The sequence below is a fragment of the Hipposideros armiger genome, unplaced genomic scaffold (genome assembly GCF_001890085.2).
Source record: "Hipposideros armiger isolate ML-2016 unplaced genomic scaffold, ASM189008v1 scaffold_633, whole genome shotgun sequence".
Classification (NCBI taxonomy): Eukaryota; Metazoa; Chordata; class Mammalia; order Chiroptera; family Hipposideridae; genus Hipposideros; species Hipposideros armiger.
Window position 1 is genome coordinate 387,690 of NW_017731983.1, and position 17,926 is coordinate 405,615.

General features: G+C 52.0%; 1 protein-coding gene across 3 annotated transcripts; it reads left to right on the forward strand.

The window, feature by feature from the left end:
- Positions 1-590: 590 nt before the first annotated feature.
- TXN2 (thioredoxin 2) lies at positions 591-11,744 on the forward strand. 3 transcript variants are annotated; one of them, XM_019625564.1, is made up of 5 exons: positions 591-698; positions 1,476-1,763; positions 3,594-3,717; positions 10,854-10,974; positions 11,455-11,744. In XM_019625564.1, the coding sequence occupies exons 2-4, from the start codon at positions 1,501-1,503 to the stop codon at positions 10,965-10,967; spliced, it is 501 nt and encodes a 166-aa protein (XP_019481109.1). In that variant the 5' UTR covers positions 591-698; positions 1,476-1,500; the 3' UTR covers positions 10,968-10,974; positions 11,455-11,744. The 3 variants fall into 3 exon arrangements, with proteins under 3 accessions (XP_019481109.1, XP_019481108.1, XP_019481110.1); XM_019625563.1 differs by having other exon boundaries at positions 10,854-11,744; XM_019625565.1 differs by lacking the exon at positions 591-698 and adding an exon at positions 705-837 and having other exon boundaries at positions 10,854-11,744.
- Positions 11,745-17,926: the final 6,182 nt, after the last annotated feature.

Sequence of the window (17,926 nt, forward strand, 5' to 3'; positions counted from 1 at the left end):
TAACCAGTTCCCCAGCAACTCCAAAGAGGTGAATGACAAGCCCAGCCCTTCATACCGGGGCACTGAAGCCCCCAGGGGCTGGCTGACTTGCGTCAAACCACGAGGTCATACAGTTGTGTGTTACACACAAGGACCAAAAAGCGTCCTCTTGACTCCCAGGGTCTTTTGTCCCTTAATCCGCACTACACCTTTTAGCTTAGCTTCCTCATGTGTAAAATGAAAAGAACCTTCCACCACCTCTAGTTTTTGGAAGACAATGAATGAGGCACAGGGGTAGGCAGCGCTGGTTGAGGTTGAAGCAGCGTGAGTTTGCAAACTCCAGAACTACACCTCCCTTCCGCCCCATCCCCATTCTACGTCTTCTTCTTGTACCTCCCTCGAGTTGCCGCTTCCTTTCAACTCCTCTTCCGGACCTTCGTATATGACCCGCCCGCTTCTTCCGGTCCCTCCCCCGAGAGCCCGCCCTCCTTTCTCCGGTCTCTTCCCACGAGAGCCCCTCTCTTCCGGTCCCTAGCTGAGGCTCCGCCCCCTTGGGTGTTCCTTCCTCCGCCATCCCCATTGGCGGAAAATCCGAGCCGCCCCTCCAGGTTGCCTGTCCCCGGAAGTGACGATAAAAGCCCTCCTCTAAGGAAGTGACGGCAGGCGTGCCCTTGACGGGTGGGGTGGGCTGTGCATCCCTCCATTCGTGCTGCGGGGAGGTAGGAGGCCGGGGGACGCGGGTGGCTCCAGGTGGTACCCCGGCTGAGTCACGCTGCGGGCGCGTCCCTACGGGGTCCGGTGGCTGAGTGGGCGAAAGCCCCGGGCGGGAGGACCTGCCCTCCGGAGAGCCGGTCCCTGGTGACGTCCGAGTCCCCCAATCCCCTCCCCGCGCGCGTTCCTTTCGTAGTTCTCCCCCAGACTCCTGTTTCTGTGCCTTTCAGTTCCTCCTGGAATTGTTGTGGTTCCTCTTTCCAGATCCTTTGACAAGCCCCCCTTTTTCCTTAATTTCCCATTAAAACGCTACTTTAAAAAGTAATCGATAGAGTGAGGACGTTGCAGACAGTCTTGGGTTCCAGTGTCGATTGTCATTTAATAGTTGGGTTACTTGGGGCGTGTTACAACTTAACTAAGCCTCGGATTCCTTATCTGTAATACGGGCAATACTCTAGAAAGTTTCTCAAAGTTGATCTGGGAGGACTATTATGTATGTAAGGCACTTGGCCCTTAGCAGGTACTACGCAAACAGAGGTTCCTCCCCCCCTTCCTTCTGTTGTAATCCCACCAATATCTGATTTCTTTTTGGTTGTCAACCCAGTTTTCTTGTCCTGGTTTGCAGTTCCTTCCCTTTGATTCTCGTTCTTCACTCACCTCTACTGCAAAAACTTTATACTATATTATTTCTTGGCATTTTGCTTCCAGCCCTGCATCTTGAGCCCCTCAGTACTCCCAAATGCATTTCTTTTTCTGGTGTTTCAACTTCCTGTTGTCTTCAACAGCTCTTCCTGCCTCTTCCCCTGGCATATGGCTCAGCGACTTCTGCTGAGGAGGTTCCTGGCCTCCACTATCTCCAGGAAGTCCCCTCAAGGTCGGTGGGAACCCCTCACCTCCAGGGCCCTGCAGACCCCACAATGCAGTCCTGGTGACCTGACAGTAACACCCAGCCAAGCACGGTCAATATACACCACCAGAGTCTGTACAACCACCTTTAACATCCAGGATGGACCTGACTTTCAAGACCGAGTCGTCAACAGCGAGACACCAGTGGTTGTGGATTTCCATGCACAGTGAGTCCAGGGAGTCGAGAGAAGACTGGGGTGTCACTTGTTCAGATATTTTTTTGAGTGCCTGCTATGTCTCGTACCGTGTTTGGTGCTTCTCATATATACTCACTGCGAAGACTGGGAAGACCCAATCCCTGCTCTCTAACATTGAGTGTAGTCTGATAGGAAACAGACTGGTAAACAGTGTTCAAAGCTCACTGTGACTAGTGCTGGGAAACGCTTGTGTTGTGTATCTCATTGCCCGAATGGCTCAGAACCATCTTCAGCTTGGACCAAAGCATGAAAAATACAACTACAGCAGCATTTAGCTTTTGGCATATATCAGTTCCTGGTCCTGCAGATAGGTTGATTTTATTTTAACATCTTAACCACCAAAACTGGGAAGGGATGACAAAGAGTTATCAGTGCCACCGCAGTGGTGCCCTAGGTGTGGGGGATGGGCAGGAGTGTCTTTTCAGTGCTGTGAGAGTTTGTTGTTGGGATATTGAAATGCCTGTGGCCTAGTGATTTTTAGCCTGGCTTTCATTTCCAGATCTTTGGGGCCTGGTTAGACTCGGCTATTAGAAAGCTGGACGAACCCCTCAGAATGAGATATTCTGGAAGGAGCCCGTGTAGCATGAGTTACAAGTTAGGAGGCTTTCTGGGCAACTTTCTAACAGATTCTTTTGCTTGCTTTCTTGTTCTTTCTCTGATTCACCATGTGGCCTTGGGAAGGCCACTTGATGTCCGTGTCCCTCCCTTTTTTCACTTGTAATAGGAGATAAGGTCTCGCAGCCTGGGTTTTTTGGTGTTGTAAGTTCATGAATTGAAATCTCTGAATGGAAAGAGTTTTAAAGGCTAAGAATAAAATAGGAGTCATCAGCTAGGGCTCCATGTTCTGCCCTCCTGGTATAGTGAGCACTCTAAGGTTTCCAAAATGAATGGTAAGTGGGGTGATGCTTCATTTTCTTCTCTAACAAGGAAGCAAGGTGTGAGTTTGTTTATTCAGTGCCAGGCACTGTCCGTATTGCCATATACCTAGGGATGACAGCCTGTTCTCAAAGAGTCAACACCTAGAGGGACACACCTGTGTTCTGTGCAGCGATAGCCATTGACACAGGGCCTGGGGATCACAGAATAAGCTGGGGCTAAAAAGAAGACACGTAGAACACAACCTTGGGTTGCAGTCCCAGCCGTGCTTCTTACGAGCTCTATGACCTTGCACAGTTTCTTAACTTGTGTGGGGCTCGGTGTCTTAGGAAGATGTTGAGGGTTCTGTGCAGTGAAAGATGAGAAGGTCCTGGCATATTGTAGACACTCCCTAGCCACTGGTTTCTCCTCCCTCTAGTTCTGAGTCAATGAGGTGTTTAAAGTAATTCTATAGCTTACAAAGCATGTTTATCCACATGGCCTTACTTAGTGGATTTCTCATTACAGCTTTGAGAGGCATAGTCTTTCTTTTTCAAATGGAGAAACTGGGGCTCTAGAACGTCCAGCTGGTGGGTCAGGAGCCTCTGTTTGAACCCAAACCTTTTTACTTCGAATCCCGTACTCTTCTACATGACAGTCTGTTTCTTGTAGATATACTGAAATAAGTGAAAGAACCTTTATCAGAGTGTTGGGATGAGGCCTGTGTCTTAGAAGTTAGGGACCTATGAGAATTCTCCCATTGCAGAGTCTCCTGACATTACCATTTGGCATGTCAACATCACAGGTTAATATTCAAACACTGTAAACAGGTAATAAGGGCAAAAGGTCCCTCAGTAAGATGTGTGTCAAGGGAAGGTTTTGGGGAGACCATACGAGGTTGGTGAGCGCTTTTGTAACGGTATGCTTCCTTTCTTCCCTTCCAAGGTGGTGTGGTCCCTGCAAGATCTTGGGGCCAAGGTTAGAGAAGGTGGTGGCCAAACAGCATGGAAAGGTGGTGATGGCCAAGGTGGATATTGACGACCACACAGACCTCGCCATAGAGTATGAGGTATGGGTTGGCAGGGGATTGCCACAGGGCAGCTGGTGTGGGGCATGCTTGGGGCCACAGGATAGCAGGTGCAGGGGTTGTCTTGGGGCCACCAGGTAGCCAGTAAGAGGAGGTGTCTTGGTTTTTCTAGTTCTCAGTTCACGGCACTTTGCAGAGGTGGCTCCGTTGATCCTGTGAACCACTTGTCTTTCATCACCTCCAGGAGGTGGAATGTATAACCCAGAACACCAGGTGGGTCTCTGTATCTATCCAGCCACGTGCGCAGTCAGCAATCATTTGTGAGCCCTCCAGTGGGCCAGGCATTCAAAACTCTGGCACAGATTAGCTGAGCTCATTGTCCCCAAGCAGCTCTTAGTCTAGTGGGAGAACAGTTAAGTTATCAGGTCATTTCGGCGTAGGGTGAGAAGTGCTGAGAGAAGAGGTGCACAGAGGAAGGGACTGATTGTTCCTGGAGGGGGGAGTAGAGGGGACAGGGAAGGACATTAGAGGAACTCTGAGCAGATCCGTGGAGGAGGAAGGGCCTAGAGCGAGCATGCACAAGGGCATGGGGCAGGCTGATGTGTTCCATTTGCTTTGCATTCATTCAACAGAGATTTATTCAGAGTCCCTTAAATGCCAGGTGCTGTACTTGGTGCTGAAGATGTGGCAGTGAACAAAACTGACAAAACCCCTGTCTTCATGGAGCCCACATTCCAGCATTTAGATTAGGGGTTGGCAAGCTTGTTCTCTAAAGGACCAGGTGGTACATATTTGAGGCGTTGTAGGGCAAACACTCAACTCTCATTGTAGCACTACAGCAGCCATAGACAGTATATAAACAAATGGGCATGGTTGTGTGCTAAGAAAACTTTATTTATAAAAACAGGCAGTGGGCTGGGTTTGGCCTACGGGCTGTAGTTCCCTGATCCCTGTTTTCGATAATAAGTGCTATGGGGAAAAATGAAGGAGTGGGAGTGCTGAGCTTGGGACTGGGGAGGGTTTCGTTTTTGAAAAGATAGGGTAGAGATATCCTCGATGAGAAGCTGACATCTGCACTGAGGGCTGAAGGGAATAAGGAGTGAATTACGCAGCTCCTTGGAAGAGTGAGCCAGTCAAATGAAAAGGTCCTGAGGTCAGGGTCTCACAGGTTTGCTCACAGAATAGCAGGGCTGTGCCTGGAGCAGAGCATGCTGGGAGAAGAGGAACAGGAAATGCATGGGAAGTGAGGCCATCCTCTGGGCCTTGGGGATCGCTGTAGTCAGAGAAAGGGGAGAGGTCCCTTGGGGCTAGATGGCCGGAGTGAAGGGTGGAGCAAGGAGTGAAAGGACAGGCAGCTGAGAAAGCCAACTGCAGCCCTCATGGAAGGCACCTGCATAGCCTTGCTGAGGATAGCGTTGTTACAGAGTCATAGCTGCACCTGGTGGCCGGTGGGCCAATCCAGCTCCATGACAGGTTTGGTATGGTCCTCAAAGTGCTTTTTGCAAATACCAAACCAGGTGCTGATATTTAAAATTCAGATTTTATGGGAAAAAATCCATATTTGTTGTTCTCTTGAAATAATCTGGATCTGGCCAGAGTGAACCTTCATCTCTCCCTCCTTGGTTAGGCAACAAGAGATTGAAAGAGGATCAAATCTTACTAGACCAGCATGTCCTTGTGGCAGGAAATGTGTGGGAGCAGGGGTGACAATCAGCTGGCTACCCTTTGAGCTGGGGCTGGAGGGATCACCCAAAGGAAAACCAGGCAGTAGGTGCTGAGCAGGCAAAGCTGGTTGGGGGTATGTTACCAAAGTAAGACCATCCACGGCACTGGGGAACCAAGGCTGCCACAGGATCTTGACTGGGGTTTTTTTGGTTTTTGGGGGTTTTTTTTTTAAAGATTTTTATTGGGGAATTGGGGAAGGGGAACAGACAAGTTGCTGTCGTTTTGTTCTTCAGTCTAGTTGTGGAGGATGTTGCTTCACTGGCCCAAGTTGGCACCATCATTGCGCTCTTCCCGGGTGAGGCAGATCAGTCGCCGGCTTCTGGACGGCCGCTCACTGCGGCTTGAGGGCCGCTCATGCTGGCTGCTGGCTGCTGGCTACACACGGTAGCCCATGGCAACCCACTGCCACAGGGGCTGTAGCCACGCAGTCACCAGGGACTCGCAACTCACAGCCTCCCAGCTCCAGGTTGAGCTGTTGTTCAGCATCTTAGCTGTAGAGGGCAGTGTCACTGGCCCTCATATGTGGGATCCGAACTAGGGCCCTCTGGCATCCCAAACCAGTTCTTAACCATCGCGCCACTCAGCCGGCCCTTGGCTGTTTTTTTAAAAGGGGCACTCGTGTGACCATTTCGACACCCCTAGCTTTCCTTATTTGTCCTTCCCTCCCCCAGAGGCCCATAGCAGCTGTGAAAATTAGGGTGTGACCTTCTGATTGAGCTTAGGACTGGAGCTGCCCAGGGTGATGGGCAGGCGTAGGATGCCCCGGGCTCCCTGCTGGCACTGCCCAACACCACAGCTTCAGCCTCAGCCAGTAGAACTTCAGCAGACACATCCTGAGCGCCAACCAGGTGCCAGGAACTGTGGTAACTGATGCAGAGGCAAAGAACCATAACTCAGTTCCTGTCAACTGTGGTCCCACAGTGGTGAGAATTTCCAAGACCACCCCACTGCAGAGAGCCTGGTGGTGGAGAGCGGACGCCGAAGTCCTGTGGCTAAACCTGGAAAGTGTGTGGGGGGCCCTCTTATAGGATCTTCTCTCTCCTCCTCCCTCTGTCCACTGTCCAGATAGCACATGGGTCACGCAGGAAGACCAAGGCTGCTGGGCGCAGTCACCTGACCCTGACCTTGGGCGGGTGTCCTGCAGGCTTAGGGGTGCGTCCTCACCACCCCCCCAGGCCTCTCCTTCCTTCCTTCTGGTACACCCGGTCTCTGGAAAGAGAGCTGAGAAAGAAGTTTCAGCTAAGAAATCCATAGTATCTCCTGGGACAGCTTCTTCCAAGGCCTGCAAGCGCTTTTCCAAATGTTGGATAACTTGTTGGAGAAGCTGCTTTAAATTATATTGAGGGACTCGGGTGCCTCTCCCCAAGCTCTCCTGATAGCCCCTGTATGCCCAGCACACCCTCAGGGTGGGTCTCCTTCCTCCCACGAACGCCTCTTACCTCGCGCCACACTCGTATGCTTCAGTCATCTGCCCATCCTAGAATTTCACTGCCTCCCGAAGGAGAGGGAGGGAAAGGCACTCGGGCGCTGGCGTTCCACTGTCTGTTGCCACCGCTCTCCCCGAGTCTTCACTACCCTGGCTTGGGGAAGTGAGAAGCTCTCTGCTCTCCCAGCGCCTCGGGGTCCTGCTGAGTGGCTGGGCATTCCCGGATCCTTCAGACCTTGCCAGCTAGCCGGAAAATTGTGGATGTGGGTGTGGACCCTGAGCCTTGATGCTTTCCCCTAGGGCTTCTGCATCTCACCTCACACTTGGAGTTTTATCCTTTTATTTCCTCATCTTATAGAGAATGCCCTTTAAAAAGCATTAGAAAAACAGCCAAGTTAACTATAAAGGGAGAAAAGTCACCTCTGATCTTATTATCCATACACAGCTACTGTCATCATTTGGGGTACCTTATGTGGGGTTTTTTGTTTGAATTATTTTTCTTTTTAATGGTCCATATGACCTCAAAGTTCATTGAAGAATAATATTTTATAGCTGGGATGTACTATACTTCATCACTATCCTATCCCCCTATTCTGAAAGTCTTCTAAATCGCTGCTTCTCAAACATGAATATGGCCTGGGATGTTGAAAAGCAGATAATGAGTAGGTCCAGGAAGGGTCTAAGATTCTACATTTCGAACAAGCTTTCAGGTGATGCCACTGCTGGGAGTCTGGGACCAAGCATCAAGGAGCAGAAGTTACGAAGCCCTGCGCTGGCCTCCTGGGGGCCACGGTATTCTCATAAAGGCCTCACCTGCCATCACAGCACGGCCTACCTGTCAGTGAGAGGGTTCACTCTCGGTGACGTCCATCTCATGGGTGTGCATGAGCATATAATGATGCGTATCCCCCATTCCAGCATCACACAGAATAGTTTCACTGCCCTAAAAATCCCCTGTGCTCCACCTTTTCCTCCCGCCTCTGACAGGAGTGAACCCCTGGCAACCACTGACCTTTTTGCTGTCTCCATGGTGTTGCCTTTTCCAGAATGTCACAGAGTTGGATTTGATTTTTTTCAGTAATAGCCTTTCTAACAACCGTTCTGTATCCAAAAGCTTTACAAAATATTTGGCGTTTCTGTTTTGAAACCCAACGTCCTTTTAATGCTTCCCTACGAGCCGGGACCCAGTATTTGTCTCCAATTCCTTGCTCTTGGGCCGAGGTACGGTGTAATTTGATCACTACTTCACAGAGAACGAAGTCAAGCATCTCGTTTCAGACCCCAGCTCTATCACGGTCTTCTCATCTCGAAAATGACCCCAGCTTGAGGCAGGAATTGATGAGCTAGAATGCAGAAGTGGTTAGTATCGTCCCTGACACTTAAAAAGCAACCCCATGTGTGGCAGCCGGGGTGACAGTGATCTTCCCCTTTGCGTTAGTTCTGCAGTTAGCTGGGGACGAGGTCTCCAGTCTCCTGCAGCACCTAGCACTGTGCCTGCCCCTGGGTAGGCCCTCAACAGTTCACAAGTGGAGGAAATCGGGGTGAGGCGGGAAAAGACGTGGCAGGGACATTGAGCTCTGGCAGTGCAGGGGCGTGGCCTGTAGATTAGTGAGAAGAGACCACATGCTCACACACACACACACACACACACACACACACACACACGCCTGCGCTGAGTTCTCAGGGTCTTCCGCCAAGCATGGGAGGCCCCAGGTGGCTTCATGGCTCACGAGGAGAGGCAGCCATCCTAGCACATCTTGTCATCTTTTCCCCAGCTCCTCCGTTCCCTGAGGGATGCTGAATTCTGGCTTCCCCACTTGCCCCTCTTAAAGTTCCAGAAGAATGTGCCAAGGACCTATGCCCTTCCCTTGAAGGAGGTGTTTATAGGCACCAGCCCCTCCTGATGGGTGAGCCACACTCAGGATCAGCAAAGCCACATCCTCCTCAGGGGTGAGGGAAGTCCAGTCACAGCCCAGGTATCCCTGCAGTGTTCCGAAAAATCCAGCGTCCGGCAAGCCCATGGCTGTGGGGGGCGGGGTGAGGGGGTTGTCAAACTTCAAAGCACGCCCTTGATCAGTAATGACTAGACCTTGGTTGTCAGGAAAATACAGTTGCGGCATGTCTGCTGTACACCCGGCTGCAGCATGGTCCGTGAGTTTACACAAGTACGATGGTGACCGGACCCATCTGGAGTCCTTCAGGAAGTGAGTCCACTCCAAGCCACCTCCATGGGTGTAGAGCCCTGCTTAGAGGACACGTAAAAACAATTAGGCCACATCTCACACAGCGACATACAGCTTTTATTTTCGTTAAGAAACAGGACAGGATGGGACCCAGTAAGGGCCAAGCTAAACAATTAGGGCTTGAGCCTTGTGCCTCAGTGGAGAGTGGCCAGATTTGAGGCCACTGCCTTCACGGACCACTAGAGGGCGCCAAAGAACAGAGCACCGGCCCTGTAACCTTGCCATCGAACCAAGGGCCTCTGACTCGCGGTGCATCCTGGAACAAGCTTCTGGGCCCTGCCTGGGTCTGGAGAGAGGGCGAGCCTCATGCCACCACTCATGCCAGGGTCAGGAATGACAAGGACAGGAACCAGTGACGTGGTTCCCATACACTGGGAAGTGTGTCAGCTGCCACCCACATCAGCCCCAGAACAGTCCTTGAAAGGGGCCTGAAGACACCAACAAAGGACAGGGACTGTTATCTTACCTGCCATGTTTGTCCCCAAAGCCCATTAGGAGAGGGGTGCACAGCCTACCGCATGAAGTCAGGGGGTGATGGCGCACCAACCTGGCCCCCAGTTCTTTCTTTGTAACTGACGTGTACATTTGGGACCGTGTAAACCTTAAGTCTGGTTCCCAAGATGACTCGTGGGCAGGACAGCACTCCGGGTATGTGAATACCTGCTATGTTTGTGTAAATCACTATTGTTACTTTGTAGTTAACTTGTGTGTAAGAAAGCCTGTGTTTATCTTGTTCTGTTTTTTTTTTTTTTTTCAAATGGCCACAAATGCCAGGCACGAAGCCCAGGGAACAGAAAATGCTCAGTGCCAGAGCACCATGGTCCTTGTTTACATACCATGTACTCTATACAGGTCCCCTGAGGGAGCTTGAGAAGATGCTTCATAGGCCAAGAATGTTGCTCCCAAGCCCCATAATAAATAAACATGGGATCCTACATGGCCGGGCCCCTCCTCCCACACTGCCCAGTAGAGTCTGGCCCCTGCGAACCGCCATGGCACTGAGCTAATGTGGTAGACTCCTCGGACCTGCCCTCTGCAGCCAGCATTCGCTGAATGCTCACTGTGTACCAGGCCCCGTGCCAGGTTCTAATACTGTTGATGGCCCTGCCAGGTGCAGGGCACTGTGCTGAGTTTGCTCACGTGGTTTCATTCAGCCCCCACACCCTTTAATATAAGTACCGTTAGTATCCGATTTGCTGATAACACTGAGACTTAAGAATCATGAAGTGACTTGCTCAGAGAGGCCCAAGCTCCTAACCACTCAGCTGTATATGTGAACCTTTAATCTTGATGCTAAACCCTCAAGGTAGATGCTACCATCCCCGTTTTATGGAAGAGGGCATGAAGGCTCCGAAGGTGGCATGACGTGGCCAGGGAATGAATGGCAAAGCCAGGATTCAGACATCTCCCTGTCTCCCCCGTGCCAGGTTGCCCCTCGGGAAAGTTCTCTTAGCCCCTCGTCTCTGCCCCGCCCCCAGCCGTGGCCTGCAGCTGCATGGGTTATTTTAATCTCTCCTGTCATTCCATCCAAACCACTGGGCTAGTGAGTCAGTCATGCGGTTAGGGGAGGAAGGGTATTGCTGGGAGCCCACATGGAAAAGTTTCTCCAGTGGGTGGACCTCCCGGCCCTGCTGTACCCCTGCACCAAGGGAAGGGGCCTTACCCATGCTTTGGGCGGTGACCGTCCTGCATAAGCCACCAGCCTTCCCCACAAAGCCTTGGGAACGGCGATTGAAAAGAGTTCACCCCTGAATGACTTGACCTCCCTTGTCCCCTCCATCTAGGTGTCGGCTGTGCCCACCGTACTAGCCATCAAGAACGGGGACGTGGTGGACAAGTTTGTGGGCATCAAGGATGAGGACCAGCTGGAGGCCTTCCTGAAGAAGCTGATTGGCTGACAAGCAGGGAAGAGCCTGCCCTAGCCCACTGGGGCCCCACGGTCCCAAGAGGGACCCCGATAGAACTCACAGTCCTGTGTCGGCCCTTCCCGCCTCCTCCCTTCTGTCTGGCCCCTGTGGACCCAGGCCTCCAAACACAAGCCTCGAGCGCGTCTAACCCGGCTGACTGCCAGGGTGGCCGCCAGAGGAAAGGTGCTGCTGATCTGGGGACAGCTGTCTTCCCACCCACCCTTTTCGTCTGCTCCCTCGAGGGCTGTCACAGGGCTCCCCAGATGCTGGGAGCGAGCCTCTGGCCAGCCACAGCATTGACTGTTGCAGCAGTAACTGCTTGGTCCTTACCTCCCTGGTCCCTTTTGATCCCAGCCCTGGTGCAGGCTCATCTGCCTCCTACATTTTTCTTTCCTGCTGTTGTTTTGTAAAAAGAAAAACAAGGGGAAAAGAAACCCAAACAAGCGAGAGTAATATATAATTCTCTCATTTTTTGTAGGTCTGTAATAAAGAACTTTATGTGATTCCCTTCTACCTCCTGCTGTGAAGAACAGACCCTGGGCCCCACACTAAATTACCCTACAGCCCCGAGTCCCCCAAAGAGCCACCTCCCTCCTCTCCCCCAGGCACAAAGGCAGTGGGTACGCGTTGGGCTGAGGGAGTCCTGCAGGCCCTTGACTCTGGGAGTCTTCAGACACCACCCTCCCTCACCATCAGCTGGCCTTTGGTTCTCTGAGCAGGAGGCTTCACTGAACAAACCGAACCAATAAAAGTAGGGTTAGCACTGTCGACAGCTTCCATTCTGTCTGGGTTCTGGGAGCCCCTATGACCCCTTCGCAGGCTGTGCTGCTCCCCATTTCCTCTGACGCTCCACCACCCGCTTGCCCTTAATCTGTTTTGTTACTAATGCTTGTCAGCGGCGGCCACTGTTCTGGGGACACCTTTACAAGTAAAACAAAAAGGTGTTCATTGTCCCCATTACACAGATGAGGACACTGAGGCTCACGGAGCAGAGCCAGAGTTTCTACCCAGACATGGGCTCTTAAACTGGCCCCTTGATCCTTCTGGGGCCGCCTCTGCTGACATGGCCACTCGGGCGGGAAGCCTGGCCCCGAGGGAGCCAGCCTGCCACCCTCCCTGCGTCTTGTTCCAGCTCCCCGTGGCCCATGGAGGAGGGGCCGGGCCTGCCAGCTGAGGAGCCTGCCTTCCGTCTCCCTTCTGGGGTTGAGCTGCTCTTTGGCTGGGTTGCCCAGCAGCAGTGCCAGCTTCCTGGGAGCCATGGGCATTCCACAGCAGGGGTCTCCTGGCCCCCTTCTCTGGCCCTGGGGTGCTACGTTCACTGCTGTGTGTTCTCAGTGGCTCGCCTGTTCCTACGGAAACTGCCTGAGTTCCTTTGGGGTCTTTGAGGAGTTACCCAAGGACTGCCTTGGGAAGGCTGCTGTAACGAGCGGGAGAGCAGGGTTGCCTCAGAAATGGGGCTTGTGGCCTCTGAAAGACCGCAGACCCAGGACCTGTCAAAGGCATATGGAGGGGAAATAAACCAGCAACTGGCATTAGTGGAGAGAGACCACAGCCGAGCGTCAGATGAAAGAGCAGCCGGTGCTCAGAGAAGCTCCTGGGTGCCAGACATTGTTCTAAGCACCTCACCCACCAGCAGCCCCACTAGGTGAGTATTATCATTGTTCCCTTTTACCCATGAGACCCACTCTGAGACATTGAGGACCTTGTCCAAGATCATGAAGCCCTCAGGTGCCTGGCTGGGGGTTCAAGGCCGGGCAGGCCAGCCCCTGCTCCTAAGCCTCCCCCATCATCATAAAATGGAGTGTATGTACGCTCTTAATCCCACAACAAGCTGACACGGCAGGTAGTCTCAGCTCATTTTACAGAAGAGGCACTGATGCTGAGCTTTTAGAGACACCCACAGAGTAAAGGGTGGGGCCAGATTCAGAGCCAGGCACCCTGACTCCGAAGCCCGGGCCCTTCCCACCATACCCCACTGCCACTCCTTAAAAGGTGCCCTTTGCCAAGCAGTTTTCACACACATTACCTCATTTAATTCCTCTCTTATGAGGCAAGTATTATTTCCATATTACAGGTGAAGAAACTGGTTCAGGGAAATTGACTTGCCCAAGGTCACGTCTAAAAAAGTGAAGATGCCAGAAAATGTTCAGTTGTGAACCTAGGCGGGGGTCTGGCCTCTCTGTCCCGGGTAGGTGTGGAGAAGGGCCGGCAAAGGCCTCTGCACTGCCCCCAGCTCCCTCTCCTTAAAAGGTGTGCTGCGCTCCCAGGGGGGCTGGTGGCCATGGCCTCCCAGGTTGGCAATCACTGCCCAGGAGGCTGCTTCTGGCGTGAGTCACCGGCTGTAAGCACAGAATCCTCGGGGTAATCCTGTGGACTAATTCCATGGTGCTGACCTCACTGGGACGCTGCTGGGTCTGCATGGTAGGGCCCACTGTTACCCTCCTACCTGTGGAAGGGGGCTTGGCAGTGCAGCTGCAGGGCCTGGAGGTCCCGCTGGGGGCAGGGGGTCCAGCCCCAGCCCCTCTTAAGCATAGATACCTGCTGAAAGCCAGGGAAAGGAGGCACGGCCGCAGGCAACCCCTCAACCTCAAGATGCCCCGGGTTGTGGCTTCTGGACATTTATTCTCCTGATATCAAGTTTATCCAGTTGGCTTTGAGGCAGGAGTCGGGGACGGAAGCTCAAGCTGGCTGTGCTGGCTCACTTGTGTCCTCTGCTGTCATTTCTGTCACACCCCTGCCAGGCAGGAGTTCTCGCCACTTCACAGATGAGCAGACTGAGCACAGCGTGATGTCAGTGGAATGGCTGAGAAGCCACTTCAAATAGGAACGGTCATCATCAAAGAGGATTAGCAGTTCTTAGAAGCATTTGGATAAATGAATGGCGGTCACTAACGTGGATTCCTTCTAAACATACAAAACACAGGAGGGAAACTGACCGTGTTCTCAAGAAGCTTATGCTCTAAGAGCAAGAGGCTGCAGGTCAGGGACCTCAGTCTCCCCTCAAAAGGGCACATGGAGGGGTGACGTGTCTAGGTCACAGTATGTTTGTGATAGGGACTTGAGGCCAAGTGCCCTGACTTCAGCCAGCCCTAAAATGAAAATGCGTCATGGCCTTTTCTTCTCTCGGCCTCAGGAGAGGTGAATGAGGAGAGCAGGCTCTGGGGCCAGGACCTGTCCGGTCAAGGGGATGTTGACCGTGCTGCCGCCAGTGCCCTTCCCAGCAGTCCCTGCCCCGCACAGCGGGCCTGGGTCCAGCTCAGCCCCAACCCCAGCCGTCTGGGGAAACCTTCTCCGGAAAGTGAAGGTAGTTCTGGCCAGGTCGCCGGAAATCCCTAATGTGTGGGTCCTGAGCTGGGAGGGTCCAGAGAACAATGTTGGGATGGGGACACTGTGGGACAAGCCAGGCTTTCAGGCATGCTGCCACAGTTCCTGTCTGCTGCCTGGAACAGCAGCTGCAGGCGTATCCCTGAGCCCTGAGCCCCAGGGCTGGATTCCATGGCTCCATTGGAAATGTGGGCCACTGGTTGTTTCCAGGAACCTCGCCTCTCCGTCTGCCTCCTGACAGCCTTTTGGAAGCTGGGGGCCACCACAGTGGTGTAACTAGGGCAGGAAGAATCAGACCTGGGTTCAAGTCCTGACTGCCTCCTACCAGTTGCGTGGCCTTGAGCAAGTTGCCTCACCATTCTGAGGCTCAGTTGTCACATCAGTAAAATGGGGACAACGATGGCTTGCGCTTGCAGGGTGCATGTTACATGTGTCATCTCCCTGAGTCTTCACAACAACCCCAAGAGGCAGGGACTGTCATTATCGCCATTTTACAGATGAGGAAACTGAGGCCCAGGGAGCTTAAGTAAGTCGGCATTAACAGATGTGGGAACTCGAATAGGAACTCAGTTGTGTTTGATTCCACAGTCTCTGTTCTTATCCATGAGCTACACGGCTTCCCCTTTGGGGCAAGGCTTTTCACCAGTTGGAGCCTCAGTGGCACCCTCTGCAAAATGGGGCTAATCCCAATCGCTAATGCATGAGGTCATGGTGAGAATGAAACGGGAAAGGGTGCCGAAGCCTTCTGGTACCAGGTGGGAGCTCAAGGAGTGTCCATCACTTTACTTTCCCCCTTCTCTCTGCTTTCCCCTACTCTAAGCAACATCTTAAACAGGAAACACCAGGCTTCCCGAGATAAGGACACAAGTACCCACCATGGGAGGGGCCCCTCCTTGAACCAGGCTGAGGGCCTTAGGTTTGGCTCAGTGTCCTGGCCCTGCCACCACTCCCTTCTGCCCTAGAGCTGGCTCAGTGGTGCCTGTGAACTCAGGCAACCTCAGGGAATCAGAGGTGGTGACCTCACCCTTGGAGAATGCCCCCTGGAATTCACCCTGAGTCTGGTCCTCTGTTCTCCATGCATCCCGCCATGTCTGACAGCACTCAGAGCTCACAACTCTAAGCCAGCTCGCCACACACAGCTGTTGATGGGGGCACTTCTTGTGAGCTAGGCCACTCCTGTTACACAGCTGCTATTTATTAATTGGGGGGGCAGCCGGTTCCCCAGCTTGGGCCAGCTTACTGGGTGACCATAGGCAAGTAGCTGTCTCCCTGGTGTGCTGCCTCCCTCAGCCTCCCTCCCAGCAGGGAGGCTGTCTAGCATCAATCCCCCTTTGTGTCCCGCACTGCTCGATGCTCCACCCACATCTAACCCTCCCAACACCCAGAGGAAACAATTGTTGTTCCCATTTCACATATGAAGAAATGGAGGCCCAGAGAGGTGGTGTGACACGCCCAAGACACACCCTGGGACATGGGCTGTGGGTGGCCTGACCCCATCTTTCATCCCTCCCCCGTTGCCATATTGCTACCTCCAGGACAGTCAAAGGACCTGCCAAGAGTGGGGGCCCTGGGAGCCTCTCTTTTATCTGCTTCCCCCACGCTGATCCCTGGCAGAAGGCAGGAGATCCCCTTTGCTCAGTATATTCCTAAGGCTGGAATATTCTCTAATTCCCAACCGCACGTCCTAACCTCAGCCAGCTGGTGAGGGAGTGCCTCTCGGGGGCTGTCTGGTGCTAGGAATGAGGAATTCAAAGCAGAGGTCCCAGCTCTCACCCACGTGGAGATCACAGCAAACACACTGATACAATCTAAGAATGAATACCACAGCAGAAACAAATACCATTTACCATCATGAAGGTAAAGCACAGACTAAAGCTCTCAGGAGAAGCAAACCGCAAGGGCTGTTGGGGAAACCATGGAGAGAAGGTGATGTCCCAGAAGGGGTTTGTCGGGCCGGCCGAGTGGCGCACTGGTTAAGAGTTGGCTTGGGTCGCCAGCTCTGAGCAGCAGGGCCCTGGTTCGGATCCCACATGAGGGCCAGTGATACTACGCCCTCTACAGCTAAGACGGTGAACAACAGCTCGACCTGGAGCTGGGCTGCCGTGAGTGGCTGGCGACGGCGTAGGTTGCAGTGGAGCTGCAGTGGGTTCCCGTAAGCTACTGCGAATGGCTAGCAGCTGGCATGAGTGGCCGGCAGCAGACATGAGCTGCCAAGAGCCCCCATGAGCGACCGTCCAGTGGCCAGTGACCGATCTGCCTCACCGGGAAGAGCACAATGATAATACCAACATGGACCAGTGAAGCGACGTCCTCCACAATTAGACTAAAGAACAAAAGGACAGCAACTTGTCTGTTCCCCTTCCCTGATTCCCTAATAAAATCTTTAAAAAAAAGAAGGGTTTTGCCTTGAGGGTGGAGGGAGGACAAAGAAGGTAAAGGAGGTCAAGCACAAGGTGATGGAAGGAGACTGGACTTTGGGTGGGAAACACACAATAGTGTACAGATGTCATATTATATAATTGTATACCTGAAATTTATATAATGTTATTAACTAATGTTACCCCAATAAATTTATTTTGTTAGTTTTAGTAATTTTTTATTTTCAATTAGTCAACATATAATATTATATTAGTATCAGGTGTACAACATAATGATTAGACATTTATATAACTTACGAAGTGATCACCCCAATAAATCTAGTACCTATCTGACACCATATATAGTTATTACAATATGATTGACTCCATTCCTTATGCTATACTTTGCATCCCCACGACTATTTTGTAACTATCAATTTGTACTTCTTAATCCCTTCCCCTTTTTCACCCACCCCTATAAGTTTAATTTAAAAAATAAATAAATGTGAATGAGAGAAATTAAAGAAAAAATAAAGAAGGGTTTTGTCTTGAATCACTGAATAGAAGTTAGCCTGAGAGGCAAGCAGTGGGAAAAGCATTCCAGGTGAAGTGAACAGCATATGCAAAGGCACAGAGGTATATGCTATCTGCAAGGAAGGAGGGGGGATGCAGGGAGCTGAATGATGCCTCACGGAGAGGGATGGAGGTAGGTTTTGAATGGGGCCTTGGAGTTACACAGACCTAGTTCTAATCTTAGCCCCCCTTATTAGCCAATCCTCAGTTTTCTTCATCTCTGAAATGGGAGGCTAGGACCCTCCTCATGGCAGAAGGATTGACATGAGATAATAAATGTAATGTCAGAGCACAGAGCTGTTATGTGTTCAGCACCCTATTAAAAGTTTCCAGGCATGTGCATTAGTTTGCTGGGGCTCCCATAACAATGTACCACAGACTGGGTTGATTAAACAACAGACATTTATTTCTCACAGTTCCGGAGGCTAGAACTACAAGATCAAGGTGTCAGCAGGTTTAGTTTTTCCCGAGCCTCTCTCCTTGGCTTGCAGATTGCCACCTCCTCACTGTGTCCTCACAGGGTCTTCTGTGCCCCCACACCCTTCATGCCTCTTTGTCCAATTTCCTTTTCTTACAGGGACATCAGTCATATTGAATTAGAGCCCATCCGAATAGTCTAATTTTAACCTTGTCATCTCTGTAAAGGCCCTATCTCCAAATACAGTCATATTCTGAGGTACTAGGGCTTAGAGTTTC

Bases quoted from the DNA above. Each gene is read 5' to 3' on its own strand.
- TXN2 (XM_019625563.1), top strand. From the start codon at position 1,501: ATGGCTCAGCGACTTCTGCTGAGGAGGTTCCTGGCCTCCACTATCTCC. The intron at 1,764-3,593 runs GTGAGTCCAGGG...TTCCCTTCCAAG, and splicing joins GTTGTGGATTTCCATGCACA to GTGGTGTGGTCCCTGCAAGA. The intron at 3,718-10,853 runs GTATGGGTTGGC...CCCTCCATCTAG, and splicing joins ACCTCGCCATAGAGTATGAG to GTGTCGGCTGTGCCCACCGT.